Source organism: Mya arenaria, chromosome 7 (genome assembly GCF_026914265.1).
Source record: "Mya arenaria isolate MELC-2E11 chromosome 7, ASM2691426v1".
NCBI lineage: Eukaryota > Metazoa > Mollusca > Bivalvia > Myida > Myidae > Mya > Mya arenaria.
The window spans coordinates 20789664-20815434 of record NC_069128.1 but is presented as its reverse complement, the minus strand read 5'-3'; the positions used below and the strand labels follow the sequence as shown (position 1 = coordinate 20815434).

At 37.5% G+C, this 25771-nt stretch overlaps 1 protein-coding gene across 8 annotated transcripts in view; it reads left to right on the top strand.

The window, feature by feature from the left end:
• Positions 1-23456, top strand: part of LOC128240540 (cys-loop ligand-gated ion channel-like) — a 177630-nt gene extending 154174 nt beyond the window's left edge. For 7 of the 8 annotated variants that reach the window (XM_052957202.1, XM_052957201.1, XM_052957207.1 and 4 more), the window contains 8 exons: positions 2145-2339; positions 4188-4445; positions 4905-5060; positions 5642-5821; positions 6908-6955; positions 12351-12419; positions 22312-22407; positions 22764-23456. In XM_052957202.1, coding sequence (XP_052813162.1) covers positions 2145-2339; positions 4188-4445; positions 4905-5060; positions 5642-5821; positions 6908-6955; positions 12351-12419; positions 22312-22407; positions 22764-22793 — 1032 coding nt within the window. In that variant the 3' untranslated portion in view covers positions 22794-23456. The remainder of the gene's footprint in view (positions 1-2144; positions 2340-4187; positions 4446-4904; positions 5061-5641; positions 5822-6907; positions 6956-12350; positions 12420-22311; positions 22408-22763) is intronic. The other variant, XM_052957204.1, reaches the window with a different exon arrangement.
• The last annotated feature ends 2315 nt before the right edge of the window (positions 23457-25771 follow it).

Below are 25771 nucleotides of genomic sequence, written 5' to 3'. Positions count from 1 at the left end.
CTCGGGTCGGATTTTTCTATCCGTACCGGAAACACATGATAGATACTTATAGAACTGCATTAAAGGCGAACACTATGGGTTGACAACACTCGTCTGTGGTAATAGTTTTGTTATTTGATAATATTGAACTGCATTAAAGGCGAACACTAGGGGTTGACAACACTCGTCTGTGGTAATAGTTTTGTTATTTGATAATATTGAACTGCATTAAAGGCGAACACTATGGGTTGATGTAAACAAATGAAATTGTAATTCTCTTTTCGGGTTGAAGTAATTTGATTTTAATGATCAAAACAAAACAAAAACGCATACGATTTAGGTGCTGATAACAAATATTAGCGATATTTTGGTGTTTTTCTATCTGGGGAATTAATGGCTACGTATCTAATAAAAAATACATCATTAAAGGCTTATATGTTTTATCAACACCTTAGTCTTATGCTTTTTGTTGTTTGTCAAGAAAATAGAATGTGTCAAAGATAATAATACATTAAAATTGATTAAACAAAATTGCATCAACCAATAGTGTGCGCTTTTAAGTTTCATTTCAACCATTTACTACGAGCGATGGAGACCAAACACTGGGAACTAGTTGATTTGTATATAATAGGCGTAAACGGCTCATAAGTGACGATTTGCATGTACAGTAATCAAAAATAAAACATTTCTGAAATTTTGAAAAACATCGCAAGTTAAGATATGAAACTAATTTTCCAGTTCCTGATACTGAATGTCTGCAGTCGGGGCCATATTCAGTACTGTCGGCATTGTTTTTATAACATTTAAACATCATTTAAAATTGTGGTGTAATTTGCCAACTGTCATCATTTGAATGTTTATTTGTATATAGTAATAGTTAGATGAAATGAAGTAAATCCTTAATGATTAAGAATGGGCGGATTGGGTGGAGCGAATGAGTCCTTCTTAAATTACTTTAGGTCATCTAACTGACTTAGAATTATATCTCATTGGCTGATAGATTGTGAATGCAAAACCTGACGCATGGAGTGTGTATGGGATAAGTGGCAGTAGGCGGACCTCTGAACATCCGCGAACGTTGAAATTATTAGTGATTAAGCTAGAACTTAATGTTTGCCTGATTTGCAATTTCATTGGCTTCATATTTAGGTTGTATTCTAAGGGTTATTTGATCATACAGAAAAGCTACAATTTATTTTGTCAGGTAGCAGAGTAATGCGAAGCTTTCAAGTGGCTTTTCAATCTAATATATGTATTTCTAAAATTTAAACAACTATATTGACCAGAGAGTGCTGCTTTTAAAGATGTCAAGGGTCTTGGTGCCGAGCTTCCATAACCTCATCTATAAAATGTTTCTGAATTGAATTGTCATGTTTGTTGACAAATTCGATCTTTATTCTTTATAGAAGCCATTTGCTTTCGAATTGTAATGTTTACTTACGCATTTTTTAAAGCAAGAAACGTTTTAAAACAAACATGTAAAAGTATGTTTTCTTATGAATATTACATTCATTTCGTAAACTATAAAATTAAGCAATGGAAGTAGACCAATATGACAGCAGTTACACACAGTCTCATTTCTTGCTTCTTAATTTAGTTAATTGGACAACAATATTAGGGAGATTTCCATGGGGATGATCATATGTTTTGACAGAACAATTTCATGGTTCTCAAATACTCTGAACATTAATGTTGAATATCGTTATGTTCCAGTCATAAATACACCCACTGTCAGTTCAATACAAACTGTGCTAAATACTAAAAACAACTCATCCAGGAGATATTCTTTATCTTTAAATGTATTTGTTTGTGTTTTAATTCAGTTGTAATAAGTTGACTCTGATATAGTTGCTGCAATATTGTTTCCATCAGATTGAATACATGTATGTATATAACTCACACATAAGCAGGTCTCAGAATCATGTCAAATGAAAGCAAAAGCTTGTGAATTAAAAACATAATGTACCTAGTTTTAATAAAAAGGTGACATCACGGCGATACATTGTACAGGACACTTGGCAGGATCCGAACGATGGGAAAGAACACCAAGCTACTAATACATTTATGTCCACAAATGGGCCAATTTTAGTAGCATACAAATTTGGTTCGTGCCAAGAATCTTACATGAATGAGTTTAACCGTGAAGGACGTTTGCTATATTTCAGAAAGAGGAGGTGGACTTCTCTCGGATCTGGAGTCCAAAACTGTACATAGAGAACTCGCTAGGGGACCCCAAAGAGCAGATTCGACACAGGATTGTCTATAACGAAAAGGGAGAGGCGTATATATACGAAAAACGGGTAGCGAAGGGAACATTCATGGAAAACCTGGAGCTGGATGACTTTCCATTTGATGTTCAGGTTAGTAGATGAAGCATTTAGCTTTTGCTCTCAGTGTGCCATTCTCTGTTACTCATGCAGGTGTTGTCGTTTACTATAAGTTTTGTTTTTCTCCGGTATGCTTATCATCCTTGCCATAATAGACATCAATTCTTTATTTATAAACAAAAAATACGGCTGTGATAGGTATAACGGGTGTCCGTCCGTCAGTCCGTCCGTCAGTCAGTCCGTCCGTCCGTCAACAATTGCTTAAAAAACTTCTCCTCTGAAACTACCAGTCCAAATTCAATGAAACTTTACAGGAAGCTTCCTTGGGTGACCCTCTACAAAAATACAACAAGGACCCACGATTGATTAACAACAACAACAACAACAACAACAACAAAATGGCCGACTTCCTGTTTTGCTTTAAAAACATCTCCTCTGAAACAACCGCTCCAAATTCAATGAAACTTAACAGGAAGCTTCCTTGGGTGACACTCTACAAAAATACAACAAGGGATCACGATTGATCAACAACAACAACAACAACAAGAACAGCAACAAAATGACCAACTTTCTATTTTGCTTTAAAAAAAACATCTCCTCTAAAACTACCAGTCCAAATTCAATTAAACTTTACAGAAAGCTTCCTTGGGTGACCCCCTACAAAAATACAGCAAGGGAACATGATTGATCAACAACAACAACAACAACAACAACAAAATGGCCAAAATGTTAAAATCTGATAGTTATGTAAAGTTTACTCTTGAATCAATGGCAGCAAGTATATATATGGTCTCCGTTTTTGTTGGAGATTCCACTACTTTCTATTTTTAGGAACAAGGGGATAGATTTTAATTTTTATTAAGTCTTCAACATAGTCACTTCTAAGGTAATTATTGCTCTTTTTTAGGTTCATAGATTCAAATAATTATTATACACTCTATTCTTTAGAAGAAATTTCATTTTTACTTAATGATAAATTTAATAAACAGACTTTTCCATTGAACTTCATGTAGATTATTGGTAAACTTCATGTAGATTATTCTAAGCTACAATCATATCTTCTGTGTGGATAGTGATTAAGCCTTGATGTATTTAAAGAAATATTTGATTTTGAACATGTGAAGGGAGGTGATGTTGACCTAGATGGAAGAAGCAATGATATCAGTGGAAGGTGCTGAATGTGTTCTGATATACATGTATTTGATTTTTAGAGCTTAAGGCAGTTTATTAATTTTATTGGATGGTGCACTGTTTGTTGTTTGTGTATCTATACTAAAAGTTATTTCAGTGTGCAAGCAATTTAACATAGTTTTGTCAGTGTGCAGGCAATTGAACAAAGTCCTGTGTGTGTGCAGGCAATTGAACAAAGTCCTGTCAGTGTGCAGGCAATTGAAAAAGTCCTGTCAGTGTGCAGGTATCTGTACCAAGTACTGTCAGTGTACAGTCATTTATCAAGTCATTTCAGTGTGCAGGCAACTGAACAAAATCCTGTCAGTGTGCAGGTATGAGAATCAATTTATGTCAGTGTGCAGTCAATCATCAAGTCTTGTCAGTGTGAAGGAAACTGTGACAAGTCCTGTCAGTGTGCAGGCAACTGTGACAAGTCCTGTCAGTGATTATCCAGGCAACATGTTTGACCAGTATGTTTTTCAATATTCTTTGAGAACAAATATCAAGCTACATTGTATAATGATTACAAAGGTTTAACTCTTTTACTCAGGTGAGCATCATGGCCCTCTTGTTCTATTTTGTGTCGCATCTAAGCAATGTTATTTCCACCGCCAGCTAGGCTCCCTACTTTTGAAGAATCCCTATGATACCACACAGTTATCCCTCCTTGTTTGATAGTATTATGAATGAGTACGTGTTTGTTTGTTTCAGGATTTGACCATTACAGTAGCATCCGAACTTCCAATAAGTGAATGTGAGCTTGTGGAGGACAGGGAGGAGCACCATGTTGTAAACAGACAGTCATTTGTGGACGAACAAGAGTGGCACCTTTATGTGCACACTGAGTGTAATAAGAAAGAACTTGTGATAGATCAAGTAGACAATTCTGTAAAGCGCTCGGCTCTTTCCGTCAAATGTCGGGCTGCCAGGCGACCAGGATACTTTGTATGGAATATATTTATGATTACGGTAATTATATATTTTACTTATATACTGTACATGATTAAAATAGTGTTACGTATGTATAAAATCACAATAATTTAGATTCCCATAATCAGTTAGTTTGTATTTGTTTAATTGTTTTCTGGTATATAATATTGCCTTCGCAGGGGCGGTAATACAATCTTACTGGCATTCGCCAGATTGGCTTTGCAGCATGCAAGTTAAACCAAGTGATGTCTTACTAAAGTTTCTTTCTCATTTTCGACAAAGTTATGTTATTTGCTCTGTTAGTGCCTGATACATTATTAAACGCAGTTCTTGTCTGATTTTCACCAAGCGATCGTTTTCCCTTTTGCTCCTGATATATTGTTAACCATAACAACTGAAGCAATGATCATCTCCATACCATCATGCTCATGATCACGTTCAGGGCTATTCGTGTAAACAAGTGTACTTGAATGGTACATGCCCTTTATGTTATTGCAGTTCCTTATCTGCAGCCTCGCCTTTGCCACATTCTCTGTAGAGAAGGATAAACCGCAAAACCGCCTCCAGTTGTCATTCACCTTGGTTCTAACTGCAGTGGCCTTCAAGTCTGTAGTCAACTCTAGTCTTCCACGAATATCATACCTTACGTATATGGTAAGTAAAGGTCTAGTCTAACACTATTGATTTAACCAAATGATTCGACATGGCAGTAGGTATATAAGCATTAAGCATTTTTACAAATAAGTAAAAAGGTGCGTTTCTCCATGTTTGAATAGTATAAATAACCACATCATCTACAATAATCAAACATATTTATTTCGTAGTGGCTCACGCTCATTGAATATGACTTAGTGATACTTGAAAGAGTAATGTTGCTTTAACCTGGTATTCTTGCATTTACAAATAGTGTCAATGAGTTTCGTTCAAACCGAGACGGATATTTCCATAAATTGTGTGCAATTTATTGTTGCTTTTAGAATAGACGTCAATATGAGATTTGTTTATTTTCACTCATAATGTTATCATCTAACACAAACCTGTTTGCTTTTAATCTTAAAGAGTACGCAGTTGTATGTGGGAAACAATTTGAAATTAGTTCCTTGGGTTTTCAGTTCAAGATGAGATTAATGTAAATTATTTTAATTTTTCTTTTAGCCATTATGATTTCATCGTGTTAGTTTACTTATCAAACAACAAATGATGATGCCTTCTAAGAGTGACGCATTTCATTCCAGGACAAATATTTATTAGTTTCCATGGTGATGTTATCTGCGGTGTGCACGTGGCACGCCCTGGTTACACGCCTGCTATCTGATCGTGCATATGCGGACCGGATAGAAAACATCGTCCTCACTATACTCAGTGTTCTTTATATCCTATACAACATTGGATTCGTCGTCATAATTTATTTATTTGTGAGTATTTTTACGAACATCGTCAGTGTATATCTATATTTGGACGATACATTTGAAGCTGCTGTTTAATGTTAAAGAATCATTCTTAATCCTGAAATAATACTTAACCAGTTTGTTCGTGTAGCTGTAATTTTAAGTGATAAGGACTCTCTCATAGTTTGGCAAATACCATTTAAAAAAAAATCCTAGTTGCCAAAATGCAAGTGTTTTGCAAATCGTAATAGAAATAGTTACTAGTGATTTTAAGTTAATGTATGCTTGCACCAAGCAGGAAACGTCTACATTTGTTTTGATCTTGTCTTTTAAGTTGCCGACATTGAACTGCGTTAGAAACTTGAGCGGATGAATTAGAAGGCCGCGGTAAATGTGCAGATGACAGAATCAAAATATAAATACCTTCAACTGTTTCACATGAAAAAACTGTAATTGCTCGCGCTTAATATGAAACGGGAGTCCATTAAGTTTGATTAGGATTGCTTGAATAAAAAGTTAAAATAAATGAAGGTTATTCAGAAAGAAAACAGTTTTATTAAATGACCTATAACGACACTTGAGCGATTGGTTCAGACAGCCATCGACGAAGCAAAGTTTAAGCATTATTTATTTTACAACGATTGTGAAACAAGTTATTTGAACATTACATTAATCACTCTCGTTGGCACGATTTTACGGGAGAATGTGGTCTTGTGTTGTGGGGGGGAAACCGGAGAACCCTTAGGAAACCCACATGTCCGGCTTGGAAACCACGAACCAAACTTACATTCGCCCTGGCCGGGAATCGAACCCGGGTCGCCGAGGTGAGAAGCGAGTGCGCTAACCACTGCTGTAACCGGACAACACTTGCTGACTTGCTACGCCTTGGTCGGAATGACTTGCTGTGAATTTTAATCATATTCAATGGCTTACAGTAAATAATTGTATCATATATGTCCAGTGTAAGTGTTTTTATATTGATTTAAACGATTGATTGCATGTTGGTGTCCTACTATGAGAGAGTTCTTTAAGATTAGTTAAAGACACAAAATGATCATGTATATATATTTTTACCAAAATACATTGCAATGAAAACGAATGTGTGTATTCCAGCCATGTAAAAAACGTCGGACAATGGCACAAAAAGACAAGGAATATAAGGTCAGTACAGCTATACAGCGCTTAAGTAGGGGTATTTAAGAGTTGTGGGGCAGTTGGAAGGGTACGTGTATGTGAAGCCATCCATACTGATAGGTTTGCAGTTCAAATTTGCAAAATTACTCCATGTACAGTTTATTTAATGCCCCCTCACACCTGCGGCAAGGAAATTGAATATATGCTTTTATTATATATATATATATTTTTTATTGAAAATGCTATTAATCATATTATTAATTTAAGAAGGATTCACTTTTTTCCTTGATTTGTCATATAATACAATATAAAAACTCATTTTTATCAGGGTTGTGTATTGTTCTGATTCAGAAAAAGCGAAAGGTCGGTATTTTTCAACGTATTTAATGTGACACCTGTGATGTTCAAAAGTTTTGAACGTGAAACATAGTGAACTGTTCTTAGCTTTGCTTGTGATACTATTTGAATCCATATTATATATAATTATAATCTATATCATATATCGCACCTCAATTTTTTTCACTTCTATAATTTCTCTTATACGATAAAAATTAAATAAGTGAACATTATCATTGTTCATAAGTATATAATAATTATGGTACTGCATTATTTTGCTTTTGTTTCCGCTGATACACCCCGTCAATCTTTAACTATCTATGCGCGCAAGAGCAGCGAGGAAACCAACATGTTACCTGAGTATAATGTTACAAATAAAAGCAAGGCAACAGATAGCAGGCTGACTTACATCCTTCTCATGATTTTATTGTAGCAATTAAGGGGTTACGAAACATTACCTTATACACTACTTGTATGTGTGATTAAACGTGTATCTACTTATACGATTTACAATACACAAACCCATTCCACGTAAGTGTCTACGTGTAGGCTCACAGTCACCAATATACAAACACATTCCACGTCAGTGTCTACGTGTAGGCTCACGGTCACCAATATACAAACACATTCCACGTGAGTATCTACGTGCAGGCTCACGGTCACCAATACACAAACCCATTCCACGCCAGTGTCTACGTGTAGGCTCACGGTCACCAATACACAAACCCATTCCACGCCAGTGTCTACGTGTAGGCTCACGGTCACCAATACACAAACCCATTCCACGCCAGTGTCTACGTGTAGGCTCACGGTCACCAATACACAAACACATTCCACGCCAGTGTCTACGTGTAGGCTCATGGTCACAAATATACAAACCCATTCCACGTGAGTGTCTACGTGTAGGCTCACGGTCACCAATATACAAACACATTCCACGTCAGTGTCTACGTGCAGGCTCACGGACACCAATACACAAACCCATTCCACGCCAGTGTCTACGTATAGGCTCACGGTCACCAATATACAAACCCATTCCACGCCAGTGTCTACGTATAGGCTCACGGTCACCAATATACAAACCCATTCCACATCAGTGTGTACGTGTAGGCTCATTATCACAAATATACAAACCCATTCCACGTAGTGTCTACGTGTAGGCTCACGGTCACCAATATACAAACCCATTCCACGTGAGTGTCTACGTGTAGGCTCACGGTCACTAATATACAAACACATTCCACGTCAGTGTCTACGTGTAGGCTCACGGTCACCAATATACAAACCCATTCCACGTGAGTGTCTACGTGTAGGCTCACGGACACCAATAAACAAACACATTCCACTTGAGTGTCTACGTGTAGGCTCACGGACACCAATATACAAACACACTCCACGTCAGTGTCTACGTGTAGGCTAACGGTCACCAATATCCAAACCCATTCCACGTCAGTGTCTACGTGAAGGCTCACGGTCACCAATACACAAACAAATTCCAAATGAGTGTCTACGTGCAGGCTCACGGACCAAATACACAAACCCATTCCACGCCAGTGTCTACGTGTAGGCTCATGGTCACAAATATACAAACCCATTCCACGTGAGTGTCTACGTGTAGGCTCACGGTCACCAATATACAAACACACTCCACGAAGTGTCTACGTGTAGGCTCACGGTCACCAATATACAAACACATTCCACGTAAGTGTCTACGTGTAGGCTCACGGTCACCAATATACAAACACATTCCACGTAGTGTCTACGTGTAGGCTCACGGTCACCAGTATACAAACACATTCCACGTCAGTGTCTACGTGAAGGCTCTCGGACACCAATATACAAACACATTCCATGTAGTGTCTACGTGTAGGCTCACGGTCACCAATATGCAAACACATTCCACTTGAGTGTCTACGTGTAGGCCCACGGACAGCAATAAACAAACACATCCCACGTCAGTGTCGACGTGTAGGCTCACGGTAACCAATACACAAACACATTCCACGTGAGTGTCAACGTGTAGGCTCACGGACACCAATATACAAACCCATTCCACGTCAGTGTCTAAGTGTAGGCTCACGGACACCAATACACAAACACATTCCACATCAGTGTCTACGTGTAGGCTCACGGTCACAAATATACAAACACATTCCACGTAAGTGTCTACTTGTAGGCTCATGGTTTCAAATATACAAACGCATTCCACGTCAGTGTCTACGTGTATGCTCACGGACACCAATTTACAAACACATTCCATGTGAGTGTCTACGTGTAGGCTCACGGTCACCAATATACAAACACATTCCATGTGAGTGTCTACGTGTAGGCTCACGGTCACCAATATACAAACACATTCCACGTCAGTGTCTACGTGTAGGCTCACGGACACCAATATACAAACACATTCAACATGAGTGTCTACGTGTAGGCTCACGGTCACCAATATACAAACACATTCCACGTGAGTATCTACGTGCAGGCTCACGGACACCAATACACAAACCCATTCCACGCCAGTGTCTACGTGTAGGCTCATGGTCACAAATATACAAACACATTCCACGCGAGTTTCTACGTGTAGGCCCACGGTCACCCATGTCCAAACATATTCCACCGGAGTGTCTACGTGTAGGCTCGAGGTCACCAATAAACAAACACATTCCACTTGAGTGTCTACGTGTAGGCTCACGGACACCAATATACAAACACACTCCACGTAGTGTCTACGTGTAGGCTCACGGTCACCAATATACAAACCCATTCCACGTCAGTGTCTACGTGTAGGCTCACGGTCACCAATATACAAACACATTCCACGTCAGTGTCTACGTGAAGGCTCACGGTCACCAATACACAAACAAATTCCAAATGAGTGTCTACGTGCAGGCTCACGGACACCAATTCACAAACCCATTCCACGCCAGTGTCTACGTGTAGGCTCATGGTCACAAATATACAAACCCATTCCACGTGAGTGTCTACGTGTAGGCTCACGGTCACCAATATACAAACACACTCCACGAAGTGTCTACGTGTAGGCTCACGGTCACCAATATACAAACACATTCCACGTAAGTGTCTACGTGTAGGCTCACGGTCACCAGTATACAAACCCATTCCACGTGAGTGTCTACGTGTAGGCTCACGGTCACCAATATACAAACACATTCCACTTAGTGTCTACGTGTAGGCTCACGGTCACCAGTATAAAAACACATTCCACGTCAGTGTCTACGTGTAGGCTCACGGTCACCAATATGCAAACACATTCCACTTGAGTGTCTACGTGTAGGCCCACGGACAGCAATAAACAAACACATCCCACGTCAGTGTCGACGTGTAGGCTCACGGTAACCAATACACAAACACATTCCACGTGAGTGTCAACGTGTAGGCTCACGGACACCAATATACAAACCCATTCCACGTCAGTGTCTAAGTGTAGGCTCACGGACACCAATACACAAACACATTCCACGTCAGTGTCTACGTGTAGGCTCACGGTCACAAATATACAAACACATTCCACGTAAGTGTCTACTTGTAGGCTCATGGTTTCAAATATACAAACGCATTCCACGTGAGTGTCAACGTGTAGGCTCACGGTCACGCATATGCAAACACATTCCACGCGAGTGTGTTCATTTTTGGTCACAGATGTTACCGTCTGGAAATTAATCACAATTTAAAACACCTTCTATCTGTCTTTTCAAATATACACATTTGCGTGAGTCGCACATATAAGGGTAAAATATGCCAGATCGGAACTCAATACACAGTGTTACAAGTTTTGTCTCCTGTTCTTAGTACATGGCACAAAATGATATCATTGTCATACAGTCATTACATAGGCTTTCCTTCTGTTTAGATTTTGAAGCTGAAGCTGGTATATAATTTAAAAATTCTTAGATATACTTCTTTTGTTTACATTTACACCGCATTTAGTTTACACCTACCAGCGTTATTTTTCTAATACTAAACTTAACTTTTGGTTCTAACGTTGTTTAAATTTAAGTAAAGGTTTGGAAGTTCCTTCCCATATATTTTGATTGGAGATGTGAAAATTTAGAAATGTGCGCATGCAAATCGGACAATGACTAATTTGTTGTACACATTTCAAGATGACGTCGTCCAATAAGGATTTGACTTATACACGTTACCGTACAAGTAGCATTTCGCTACCTTTTTAATATGATGGTCAAACCAGTGATACTGGTTTTCTACGCATACAGAGCAGCCTCAATGTGACCTATCTATACAAACTGTACACACGTATCCGTTTCGATATGTTTAGCAAGTATTTTGCAAATACAAGCATTAATATGAGTTTTATATTTGTCAGCGATATTTGAAACGCCAGCGTGCTTGCGTTTTTTTGCGAAGCCTTTAATGTAATATGGTCTCTCGAGAGTTGCAAAACGTGCCTTTATGCGGTGTTGTCTTAAATAACAATAAGCCATTCTATATGAACTGTTGGATTTTAAATGTAATGTTTGCAGCAGCATTTGAACCCAAAGCATATTTATATTATTATATATTATTCTGATGACTCTGGGTACCCAAGATGTATTAATGCCTTAATAAGTTAAATTTTAGCTATGTTTTATGACAAAACAACACACGAGAAGACATAGAATTATGTCTTTACTGGGTTTTAGAATTACTAAACATGTTTTAAAATAAATAACTTTAAAGGTCAAGTATCCGATGTAAATATACGTAGTCGTTTTGTCCCATTGGACGTAATGTCACATTTTGATGTCTGGTGGTCAGATATAATTCATTTGAAAGGGAATATCTTACTTATTAATATGTTAAATAAATGATCGAAAACACATTGAAGGTATAGTGTTAATTTATTTTTTTAAATCAAACGTGAAATCGCGTATTTGGTCATCATTCAGGACCCCATTCACCTTATGTGTGATATGCGTTTCGGTATTTATTACCATATTTCCTTTTTATCCCCTCATAAAACCATGTCGAAGTGATGACGCCAATATCGGATCACCAGGCATGCAGACATTCACAAACATGTACATTGGGTATGTTTAGTAAAATAACCTTCGAATTACCATTTCAGGACACATTGACCAGAACCCAGGTTGCCAAATACAAGAAAAAACCTAGACGACTAGCTATCGAACAGCAGGTATGAACCACTGGCACCGGATTTTCAAACTCAAACATTTTTTAAAAAAATCAAAAAAATCTTATAATTCCTCACTAAAAATTGTTATACCGAATATGTGAAAAAAAATTGAATTTTTTTTTTTAGATATGCACTTTGTACTGTATATTATACTAACATGGTATTGAACGTTTCTCTACCCGGGTCACGTAATCATCTCATTACTCAGTTCAAAAGATCTTCTGCAGATTGACAGTCATCGCAATCTAAGGACATGATATCCATCTTCAAAATACTTAACCTTAACCCGCGAAGAAATTCGCCGGTCATACGATTTTTTTGACTTTATTTCCATTTTTCTGTTTTCCTGGATTTTCTACCACCCTTGACTTCGGTTTCCGCGAGACATTTCGCGTATAAGTGTCAACAACTGTAATATTTGGACCGAAAGTGTTAATCACAGAGAAGTCTTTGACATTAAATTCCGCATTGAGTGACTTGAGCGTGATTATTTCGGGTCAGACTGGTTCTGGAATTACACATACAATCAAAGACGAATATGAAATTTTATGAGACAACGGAAAGTGGCTTAATATGCACCACAGGATTGACTTGTTTCCTTGACAGCGATCTGATTGCAAAAACGTTTCACAGGTAAGAAGTACAAAATGTTTTATTTATAAAAAAGAGCTGTTTACCAATACGCCGTGTTAAATAATAATCTATATAATTGTAGAAACATGCATGTATTTTGTGTGTATACATGCGTTTGGTTCATTTACACATGTATATTTATTAAGTAACATTATATTTATTTATATAGTATACTAATTTTCTTTCATGGAAAATTGTGGAATATATTTTTAAATGACATATATTCACTATTTTGACAAAAAAAAATATAAAAATATTGATAATAAAAAATAAAAATGTATTACTGTATCCATGCAGGCAATGTGACGAAAACCTTTGATTAATTCATTTTGTAGTTTAACTTAATGCTTTGTTTTTTATGCATGCGTACAGAAATGAGTGCCATCTCAATTTCCTTTGCAACTGCCAAAATGCTCTTTAAAGGAACTTGGTCATGTTTTGTGATAAAAAATTTAATTTCCTGAAACTGAAAATGATTAATATTATTATGCTTACATTTACCTGTATCACAATCACATGTATATGTATTTCAATGTTTGATATCATAATTGTAGAAAAAAATTAGGAAAATGGATAAACCACTCAACTATACAGGCACATACCCCAGCTTTTGCTGAAAAGTTGAATATCAATAAATATTTTCAAAACATTTATTATAATGCAGATGCTACAAGTCCATGTGCACATTGTGCATTAATTAATAGATTTAAAATGAATGTACAGTTGTAGCTAGATTAAAATAAACCTTTAAAATCAGTTTTTTTATATCTTTGCAGGGAAGTGATGGATGGCAACACCGGTATCTGTGACGGTCATATGTATTGAAGTGTAGGCTTGTGGGCTGCAGTTCCACAGAGTGAGACACACCGGCACTATCTCCTATCCCACCGCCTAGATCTGGACTCAGTGGAGATGTAACATTGCGCTGTTAACAGTTTTAACATGATATCGCTACAACCTGGAAACAATGACTTATATAATGACAATCTGCTGTCTTTATCTTTGCAATAGTTGGGATTTTGTCCAGCTTTGTGTACTTTCTCAGTAAAAGATACTTACAGTTGCTGAACTAGTATCTTTAGAAATGCATGAAATGTTATTTAGGAATAATGCTTTGTAGGTATATACATGTATGTATTTCACCTCAGCTCAATATAGGGATAGTAAATGTTTAGTTTCTCAGACCATTTTGTAACATTTTAGTAGAGAGCACATAATGAATGCTATTGTTTTTACATTGTATTACCAGTTTGGCTTTAGAGCTGCACTCTCACAGTTTGACACTGATATGAAATGTTTGGGGGGTTTTGTCTCAGAACACGCTCATGTTGGCATTAAAGCCTTCAATTCAGTTATCAAAATAAAGGTAACTTACAATAGAACAAATCTCAATTGTAAGAAAGAACGCCAAAATCTAAAAAAAAAAATAAGCGTTAATAATGCTTTTTACTATAAAACATCAATTTTCTAACATAAATATGAAAAACTACATTCAAATATTACCATAAAACATCCAATTTCTGACAAAAACATGAAAAACTACATTCAAATCTGTTGTTAGCAGTCTTATATCACTGTTTACCAGACATTCACTCTGTAAGAGTGCAGCTTTAAATTACTATAGAGCAAAAGCAAAATCATTTGAAGATCCATGCTTTAAAAGAGGCGCCCTTTAAAGTAGCAAGTGTTACCAATGCTTTTCAGCAAAATAAAGCATTTTTTAAACTTCTTAAATGAATAAACTCCATTATAGAGATCTATTGGAACTAATAGTTATGTATTGATTTTTAAATTAGCTATATTGGAACTTTTAGTGATTTGTTAGCTTTTTAACTAGTTTTTATCAATAAGGAAATTAATTATTTTGCTCTCTCTATAAATTGTGACCAAGTCAGAAGTCACTATAACCATTTCATGTTTGTTGTTAATGTAGTTGTGTTGTAATATTGCTTAAACTTATATTGCAAGATTTGTCTAATAAAACATATATATAGTATAATTTGCTTGATTGTGATGAAAGTTGATAACTTAACAGCCAAGTCTGTTTGGTAGGTAGAAACCAGGTGCGTAGCTGCCTATAAGCGAAATACACGGCTGAATCCACATGATTCTGACAAAAAATGAAACAGTTTAGCCAAAGCTACAGAATCACTATGTTTTTTTGAGTACATGATGTAACAGACACATGGACATTGTCATCGAGTATGTAATTATACAGTTCAATGGCTAAAAGGACAGACAATTAGACTTCTGTAAGATAATCTGAGTGTTGTTCACATTATCAAACCTTATTTGTTTGCTATTTTGTAGAAAAGATCCGCCGAGAAAATTAATTTGTTGGTTTATTATCCTTAAACTGTCAATTTACAAGTACTAAAGGACCTAAGAACGCCAAGAATACACCAGATTGCTCCATTGTTTTCAAAATGTTCATACCCCCCCCCCCCCAACACAATCATGAATCCACATGAATAGAGGGCTAGATACGCCCCTGGAAATCAGTACTGTGTATGTTCAAGAGCCTCATCACAATGTTCCATTTGTCACCAGGTTGGATATAACCAAATAACTCTTGGATTGGAGGCAGACATCGTAATCCAGCAAACCAGTCTCTCACCCTTCTTGACTAGTACATTGGAAACGTTATCAAAAGATGAATCTCTAGAAATTATTCAATTATAGGAATATGTATTTATTTTAATTTATTTATTATAGTTTAAAAAAATATATATATATATTTATTTTTCTTTTATTTATTTTTTTTATTTTTTTTTTTTTTTTGGGGGGGGGGGGGGGTGCGCCAGGTGCGTTCCCCTATAGCTGTTAGTGGTTAGTAACTCAAATACCAAGAACAACAAAGTTTCTTCATTATATTTATCGATTTTACTTCGTTTCGAACAGTGAGAATTTAGCAATACAGTGAACTCGTAAATAAGAAATTTATTGTTATGTTGAGTGCAGAGTGACCGTTGTTTTCTGTTATAAATATGCCTTAATCTGTATAACCATTGTATTGAATCATTGAAAATTCATATTTCATGTGGACTTTCATTCATGATTTGCTTGATAACGGAGAAGAAGGGCCAAAATGTTAGAGTTTCAATTTGTTAACGATTTGAGATTTAAATACGCCGCCTTTTCATTTGACCAATCAAATCACATGTTACAAAAACAACAACAAACCGGAAGTCAAGGGTGGTAGAAAATCCAGGAAAACAGAAAAATGGGAATAAAGTCAAAAAAATCGTATGACCGGGGAATTTCTTCGCGGGTTAAGGTTGAGTATTTTGAAGATGGATATCATGTCCTTAGATTGCGATGACTGTCAATCTGCAGAAGATCTTTTGAACTGAGTAATAAGATGATTACGTGACCTGGGTAGAGAAACGTTCAATACCATGTTAGTATAATATACAGTACAAAGTGCATATTTAAAAAAAAAATCAATATTTTTTCACATATTCGGTATAACAATTTTTTGTGAGGAATTATAAGATTTTTTTTGATTTTATAAAAAGATGTTTGAGTTTGAAAATCCGGTGCCAGTGGTATGAACTGATTTTTACCTATCCTATATGTCGTTAGATTCCCAGTAGATATGTACCTTCAACCACTTTGTACCATTCATCTATGTAGTTATACTCCCTGTAGATATGTGCCTTCAACCACTTTGTACCATTCATATATGTAGTTATACTTCCTGTAGATATGTTCCTTCCACCACTTTGTACCATTCATCTATGTAGTTATACTCCCTGTAGATATGTGCCTTCCAACACTTTGTACCATTCATATATGTAGTTATACTTCCTGTAGATATGTGCCTTCCAACACTTTGTACCATTCATCTATGTAGTTATACTCCCTGTAGATATGTGCCTTCCACCACTTTGTACCATTCATCTATGTAGTTATACTTCATGTAGATATGTGCCTTCAACCACGTTGTACCATTCATCTATGTAGTTATACTCCCTGTAGATATGTGCCTTCCACCACTTTGTACCATTCATCTATGTAGTTATACTCCCTGTAGATATGTGCCTTCCACCACTTTGTACCATTTATCTATGTACTTACACTTCCTGTAGATATGTGCCTTCAACCACGTTGTACCATTCATCTATGTAGTTATACTCCCTGTAGATATGTGCCTTCCACCACTTTGTACCATTCATCTATGTACTTACACTTCCTGTAGATATGTGCCTTCAACCACGTTGTACCATTCATCTATGTAGTTATACTTTCTCTAGATATGTGCCTTCCACCACTTTGTACCATTCATCTTTGAAAAAACAAATATTTTTCATTTTTTTTACGTATTCGGTATTATAATTTTTAGTAAGGAATTACAAGATTTTTTTTTGATTTTTAAAAAAAATGATTGAGTTTGAAAATCCGGTGCCAGTGGAAATTGTAAACTCTTTTTATAAAAAAAAACGTTCACACCACTTTCAATTGAGATTATTATGCTAAATTCATGTTATCTGAGCTTCGAAGTTTCGGGGTTAATATAATATATTTATTGTTATCATCCTATTGCTTACAAAAACTCGTATATGATTCTATGCCAAACTAACATTTACTAAACTCTGGCACTTTCTCATTCTCGCACTCTCGCAATCTCGCACTCTCACACATCACATTCTCACTTTTCAAACTCTCTCATACACTAACTCTCTCAGTATTTTAATTCTCTCATACTCTAACTCTCTCATACTCTAATTCTCTCATACTCTAACTCTCTAACTACCCAAACTCTCTCATACTCTAACTCTCTCACTACTCTAACTCTCTCACTACTCTGACTTTCTCACTACTCTAACTCTCTCATACTCTAACTCTCTAACTACTTAACTCTCTAACTACTCAAACTCTCTCATACTTTTACTCTCTAACTACTCAAACTATTTCATACTCTAACTCTCTAAATACTCTAACTCTCTAACTACTCAAACTCTCTCATACTCTAACTTTCTCATACTATTACTCTCTAACTACTCAATTTAGTTCATACTCAAACTCTCTCACTACTCTAACTCTCTAACTACTCAAACTCTCTCATACTCTAACTCTCTCAGTATTTTAATTCTCTCATACTCTAACTCTCTCACTACTCTAACTCTCTAACTACTCAAACTCTCTCATACACTAACTCTCTCAGTATTTTAATTCTCTCATACTCTAACTCTCTCATACTCTAATTCTCTCATACTCTAACTCTCTAACTACCCAAACTCTCTCATACTCTAACTCTCTCACTACTCTAACTCTCTCACTACTCTGACTTTCTCACTACTCTAACTCTCTCATACTCTAACTCTCTAACTACTTAACTCTCTAACTACTCAAACTCTCTCATACTTTTACTCTCTAACTACTCAAACTATTTCATACTCTAACTCTCTAAATACTCTAACTCTCTAACTACTCAAACTCTCTCATACTCTAACTTTCTCATACTATTACTCTCTAACTACTCAATTTAGTTCATACTCAAACTCTCTCACTACTCTAACTCTCTAACTACTCAAACTCTCTCATACTCTAACTCTCTCACTACTCAAACTCTCTCATACTCTAACTCTCTCATACTCTAACTCTCTCATACTCTAACTCTCTCATACTCTAACACTCTCATACATAAACTCTCTCACCGCTCTAACTCTCTCATACTCTCATACTTTCACTACTTGCACTCTCACACGCTCGCATTCTCGCACTCTCACACACTCACATTCTCGAACTCTCTCACATTGCATTCTCCTTACTCTAACTCTCTCACAACTCCAACTCTCTCATACTCTCATACTTTCACTACTAGCACTCTCGCACATCCATACTCACTCTCTCACTTCTCAAGCACTCTCTCACCCTCTCACACTCTAGCACCTTCGCACTCTCTCACACTCACTCTCGCACTCTCTCACTTCTCTAGCACTCTCTCACTCTCTCACTTTCGCACATTCTGACTTACACTTACACTCTCGCACTCTCACTCTTTCACTTCTCTAGAACTCTCTCACTCACGCAATCTTTCACTTTCGCTCATTCTCACTCTCTCACACTCACTCTCGCACGCACTCACTCTCTCACACTTACTCTCTCGCACATTTTCACTCTCTCACCACTTACTCGCTCGCACTTTCTCACTCTCTCACACTTACTCTCTCGCACATTCTCACTCTCTCACACTTACTCTCTCGCACATTCTCACTCTCTCGATCCGGCACATTCTCACTCTCTCACACTCTTACTCTCGCACATTCTTACTCTCTTACACTCTCACTCTTTCACTTCTCTAGAACTCTCTAACTCTCGCAATCTTTCACTTTCGCTCATCCTCACTCTCTCACACTCACTCTCGCATATTCTCACTCTCTCATACTTACTCTCTCGCACATTCTCACTCTCTCACACTTACTCTCTCGCACATTCTCACTCTCTCACCACTTACTCGCTACTCTCGTACATTCTCACTTTCTCACACTCTCGATCCCGCACATTCACACTCTCTCACACTCTTACTCTCGCACATTCTCACTCTCTCACACTCACTTTCGCACATTCTTACTCTCTCACACTCACTCTCGCACATTTTCACTATCTCACACTCTAACACTCTCCCTCTCTAACACTCTCTTTCTCACACTCTCTCATTATCGCGCTCTTCCACTGCGCCACCTCTCGAACACACTTACTCTCGCAGTGTCTCATTCTAGCATTTTCTCACTCTCGCGTTCGCGCACTCTCGCACTTACTCTCCACTCTCGCAAACTCTAACTCTCGAATTCTCTTATTCTCGCATTCGCACACTCACTCTCGCACTTACTAACTCTCGCACTTATTAACTCTCGCATTCGCGCACTCCTTCACTCTCGCATACTCTAACTCTCGCATTCTCGCATTCGCGCACTGTCTCACTCTCGCACGCTCTCACCCTCGTATTCTCTCACACTTGTAGTCTCTCACTATCCGTACTCTCTAACTACTCGCACTCTCTCACTACCCGTACTATCTCACTCTCTAACTAACCGTACCCTTTCACTACTCGCACTCTCTCACTTCCCGTACTTTCTCACCACCCGCACTCTCTCACTTCTCATACTATATCACTTTCTCACAATCCGTACTATCTCACTCCCTCACAACTCGCACTCACTCACTACCCGAACTATCTCACTACTCGCACGCTCTCACTACCCTTACTATCTCACTTTCTCACAACACGTACTTTCTCACTGCTCGCACTCTCTCACTTCCCGTACTATCTCACTCTCTCACTACCCGTACTATCTCACTTTCTGACTACCCGTACTTTCTCACTGCTCGCAATCTCTCACCACCCGCACTATCTCACTCTCTCACCACCCGTACTATCTCACTCTCGCACTACCCGTACTATCTCACTCTCTCACTAGCAGTACTATCTCACTTTCTCACTACTCGTTCTATCTCACTGCTCGCACTATATCACTACCCGTACTATCTAACTATCTCACTACCAGTAATTTCAAACTGCTTGCACTCTCTCACTTCCCGTACTATCTAACTATCTCACTACCCGTACTTTCTAACTCTCACTACCCGTTCTATTTCACTCTCTCACTACCCGTACTATCTCACTTCTTACTATCCGTACTATCTCACTACCCGTATTTTTTAACTCTCTCACTACCAGTACTAACTATCTCACTATCTCATTACCCGTACTTTCTAACTCTCTCACTACCAGTACTATCTCATTATCTCACTACCCGTATTTTTTAACTCTCTCACTACCAGTACTAACTATCTCACTATCTTATTACCCGTACTTTCTAACTCTCTCACTACCAGTACTATCTCATTATCTCACTACCCGTATTTTTTAACTCCCTCACTACCACTACTTACTATCTCACTATCTCATTACCCGTACTTTCTAACTCTATCACTACCAGTACTATCTCATTATCTCACTACCCGTATTTTTTAACTCTCTCACTACCAGTACTAACTATCTCACTATGTCACTACCCGTACTTTCTAACTCTCTCACTACCAGTACTATCTCACTATCTCACTACCCGTACTTTCTAACTCTCTCACTACCAGAACTATCTCACTATCTCACTACCCGTACTTTCTAACTCTCTCACTACCAGTGCTATCTCACTATTTCACTACCCGTACTCTCTAACTCACTCACTACTCTTACTATCTCACTCTCTCACTCCCCGTACTATCTCACTCTCTGACTACCCGTGCTATCTCACTCTCTCACCACCCGTACTATCTCACTCTCTCACTACCCGTACTATCTCACTCTCTCACTACCGGTACTATCTCTCTCTCTCTCTCTCTCTCTCTCTCTCTCTCTCTCTCTCTCTCTCTCTCTCTCTCTCTCTCTCTCTTTCTCTCTCTCTCTCTCTCTCTCATTCTCTCACTACCCGTACTATCTCACTTTCTCACTACCCGTACTTTCTAACTCTCTCACTACCCGTACGTTCTCACTCTCTCACTTCCCGTTCTATCTCACTCTATCACTGCCTGTACTATCTCTCCATCTCATTCTCTCACTACCCGTGCTATCTCACTTTCTCACTACCCATACTTTCTAACTCTCTCACTACCCCTACTATCTCACTCTCTCACTCTCTCACTTCCCGTATTATCTCACTCTCTCACTACCGGTACTATCTCACTCTTCGCGCTCTCTCACTCTATCGCTACTCGCACGTTGGAAATGTATTGTTTTTGTGGCTTTGTTGAAAGGTTAGTTGAGCCAACATAACGCATTTACCATAAAAAAGTTTTAACAATTAAAAGTTTGTTTCCACTAACCACCTCGAAAACAATAGGGTAGGGTCGCACGGACAATGCTAGTATTTTCCCTTTTTTCTATACATAATATTATGGCAGTTGCCTTTTCTTTTTAATATTATAGATAAGTATGCCGATGGGGTTAAATTAGTTTTAAAGTTGCAAAAACTAGAATATTTTTTATCTTAATTTGCCTCATCAAGTAGAATATAAGTCATACAGTAAATTTGACTAATCGGGAAATTGATGTGAAAGATTCCTTTGACTAGATACTAAGAATGTTGACGCCCATGTTGTGACATACCCGTAAGGTCGACGGTACAGTTAAAGTAGTGAACTCTTCTTTTTTAATTAGTATGCCCTATTTGATGTGATTCAAAAACTTATGCTTTAAAAACTAACAATAAGACCCATCCCCATTTGCGGCTCATATGTTCTATGTGTATTTTAGCGTGGATCGAACAAAAGAACTGAGAACGGGCACTCGGAAGAAAATTCCATCAGCAAAAAATCTTTAAGGTCGGCAGTAAAAGATAGGAAGGATCGGGTTAGTGGAAACAAACTCATTCAACGCAAATATAATTAAAATGAAAGCAGTTTACGTTTTGTAAGATATAAATACGACCAAGTACTAAATGGTTATAGTTAAAAAAGTTATAAAAAGGCCGCTGGTTCATTCAATGTTACATGCTTATATGTACTTCAAGCATGATAGTCGGTACGTTGAAACAAGAATTAAAGATCTAAGTGTTAAGTTGAGGGGAGGGAGGACGCAAAAAAGTGACATTAAACCATTATACATAGAAGCGGATATGCATAGAATCTGACCATTTCTTTTTTTCATTCGTCAATATATTGCTATGGTATTATCAAGGTATTTGAAAAATCGTTATATTGTTTCAGGAAGGAATAAACGTTAAATCCAAATACTAGATGCGACGCCAGGACTGACTTAAAGTAAACTGAAAGAGTGGCGGTGGAAGTCGGGATACACCTTAAGTGAAGGCTGATCCAACCAAGATCCTGGAGTCATTCAAGAGTACTACACGCTTATTACGACTAAACACGTTGGGTCAACGAACCTGTTTCAAAAAACCAAACATATACTCCAAGAACGAGTATAACGAACCGCCACCAAAGGGAAAAAAACAACTTCAGTCATAGTTTAAAACTAAAAGTAGCATATGTTAGATCAGCAGCTACTGTAAAAAAGTGAATTTCAATTTAAACGAATTGATATCATGTTGTAACTTAGTAACCTGAATTGCTCAACTGGGAGACATGAATTTCAGCACTGATCATAAAGACAAACGGGAACGTCTAAATGATAAGGTCATGTAACAATTGTTGTGATTATTTTCATAATATCATGTTCATCTCCTCTGGTAAAACACACAACTTGCATTGTGTTGAACATTGTGGTCATTGATGTAGACACATAATACCAATTGTATCGTTTATTCATCATTGATATTGAAATCTTATATGACAATTGTTAATCATTGTAACTTTTGAATACTTGTTACAATTCTTCTCTTTGATGTACACCTGATTAATTGCGTTCCTAATTTTCATAATAAATAATAACGAAATCTTGTTGATAGTTCATCAGAAGATGAAAAGTTGCAGAGATTATGTTGGTAATTTATTAAGCGGTATATGAATATCTATGGAAACGAACACAGCAAATACAAATGACGTGCGGTGTCATAGCAACAAATGTTATCAAAGTGATGTCAACGTGTTCGCTAATTAATTGTCCTCGTCACTTGGTATCCAAACGGTCCTCGTCACTTGGTATCCTAACGGTCCCCGTCACTTGGTATCCAAACGGTCCCCGTCACTTGGTATCCAAACGGTCCCCGTCACTTGGTATCCAAACGTCACTTGGTATCCAAACGGTCCCCGTCACTTGGTATCCAAACGTCACTTGATATCCAAACGGTCCCCGTCACTTGGTATCCAAACGGTCCCCGTCACTTGATATCCAAACGGTCCTCGTTACTTGGTATCCAAACGGTCCCCGGCACTTGGTATCCAAACGTCACTTGGTATCCAAACGTCACTTGGTATTCAAACGTCACTTGGTATCCAAACGGTCCTCGTCATTTGGTATCCAAACGTCACTTGGTATTCAAACGTCACTTGGTATCCAAACGTCACTTGGTATCCAAACGTCACTTGGTATTCAAACGTCACTTGGTATCCAAACGTCACTTGGTATCCAAACGGTCCTCGTCATTTGGTATCCAAACATCACTTGGTATTCAAACGTCACGTGGTATCCAAACGTCACTTGGAATCCAAAAACTGTATAAATTATGTCAAATTTCCCGCCAAAATGTCGTATTCGTTTTGAGAGGGTTCACCGGTCACCAGGTTCCCCAGTTGCGGGCAAGACCAGGAATATTATTGCAAAGTTTTCTTTTTTCAAAGACCGGGAAATGGTTCGTAAATCATGGAAACAGCTTGATGGGACCCAGTTTCGAGTTTTTGAACAATTCCCCCCGGATGTCATTCAGAAGAGAAGGAAGCTGGTTCCCCAGATGAAAGAGGCGAGGCGGCTGGGTAAGAGGGCTTACCTAGCCTACGACACCCTCTACATCGACGGAACTGCTGTGAGGGCATAGGGACACGACGGCGGTGAGGTGTCCATCCTGTCGTGGAACATCAATGGTTTAACTGATTGTAAAAAGAGCAATACTGATTTTTCTGATTTGATTGGTTCATTTGATATATGTTTTTTATATGAAACTTGGACAAATTCATCTAGTAACGTTAATTTAAGCGGTTACAGTTCGTTTAATTTCTACAGAAAATTTCAACACAAAAACGCCCGTAGAAATAGCGGTGGTATCGTTATTTACTTTAAAGACCATCTAGCAAACGGCATTCAAATTGTTAAAAACATTATGATAGCATTATCTGGCTAAAATTAGATCGTAATTTCTTTAATACTGAGGAGGATTTATATATTTGTGCATCTTATATATGGGGCGAAGGTTCGCCAGTTTACAATACATTTAACGTAGATCTATTTGAAATTCTAGAAAATGACATCACATATTTTTCTGAATTTGGTAAAATATTTTATCTGGTGATTTTAATAGCCGTGTAGGCAACAAATGCGATTTTATTACACATGATAATGTTAATACTGTTTTTGACGACCTAGACTATGTCCCTGAATATGCCTCTGTTAGGGCCTCTGTTAAAAATGTACATAATAGTCATGGGATTAAATTGCTAGATCTTTGTAAATCAACTTGTATTCGCATTTTAAACGGTAGAATTGGTGACAGTTGTAAACATACTTTTTATTCTCATAACGGATCTTCCGTAATTGATTACTTATTGACCCATGAATGTAACTTTTCATTGATATCCAACTTTACTATTGGCGATTTCAATGAATGGAGCGATCACGCTCGTATACAGTTTTCATTATATTGTAATAATTTTTCGAATAGTTACGATACATACACTGATGTTAAATTTAAATGGGATAATACTCTACGTGAACAATTTCGCACTGGGATTATTACAAAATTACCTGTGTTCGATGATATTGTTGATAATATAAACTGTTCAAATAGATTGTCAATTAATGATGTTTTGGATAGATTTACGGTTACAATCCGCAGTGTCGCGGACCCGTTATTTCCTAAACGTTGTACTTAAAGTAACAAACCATTGTTTGATATTGATGGTTGTACGAAAAAATGCAGATTGGTTTGATAGTGAATGTGTTAATGCACGGCGATTATACCAGAAAGCTTTACATATTTTTAATTCGAATAAAACCGATATTAATAGAGCTAGTCTGTATGCACAAAAGAAGTCTTATAAAGATTTACTTCGTAAAAAGAAAAACTTGGCTTATCGTCAAAAACTGAAGGATATTGAGAATT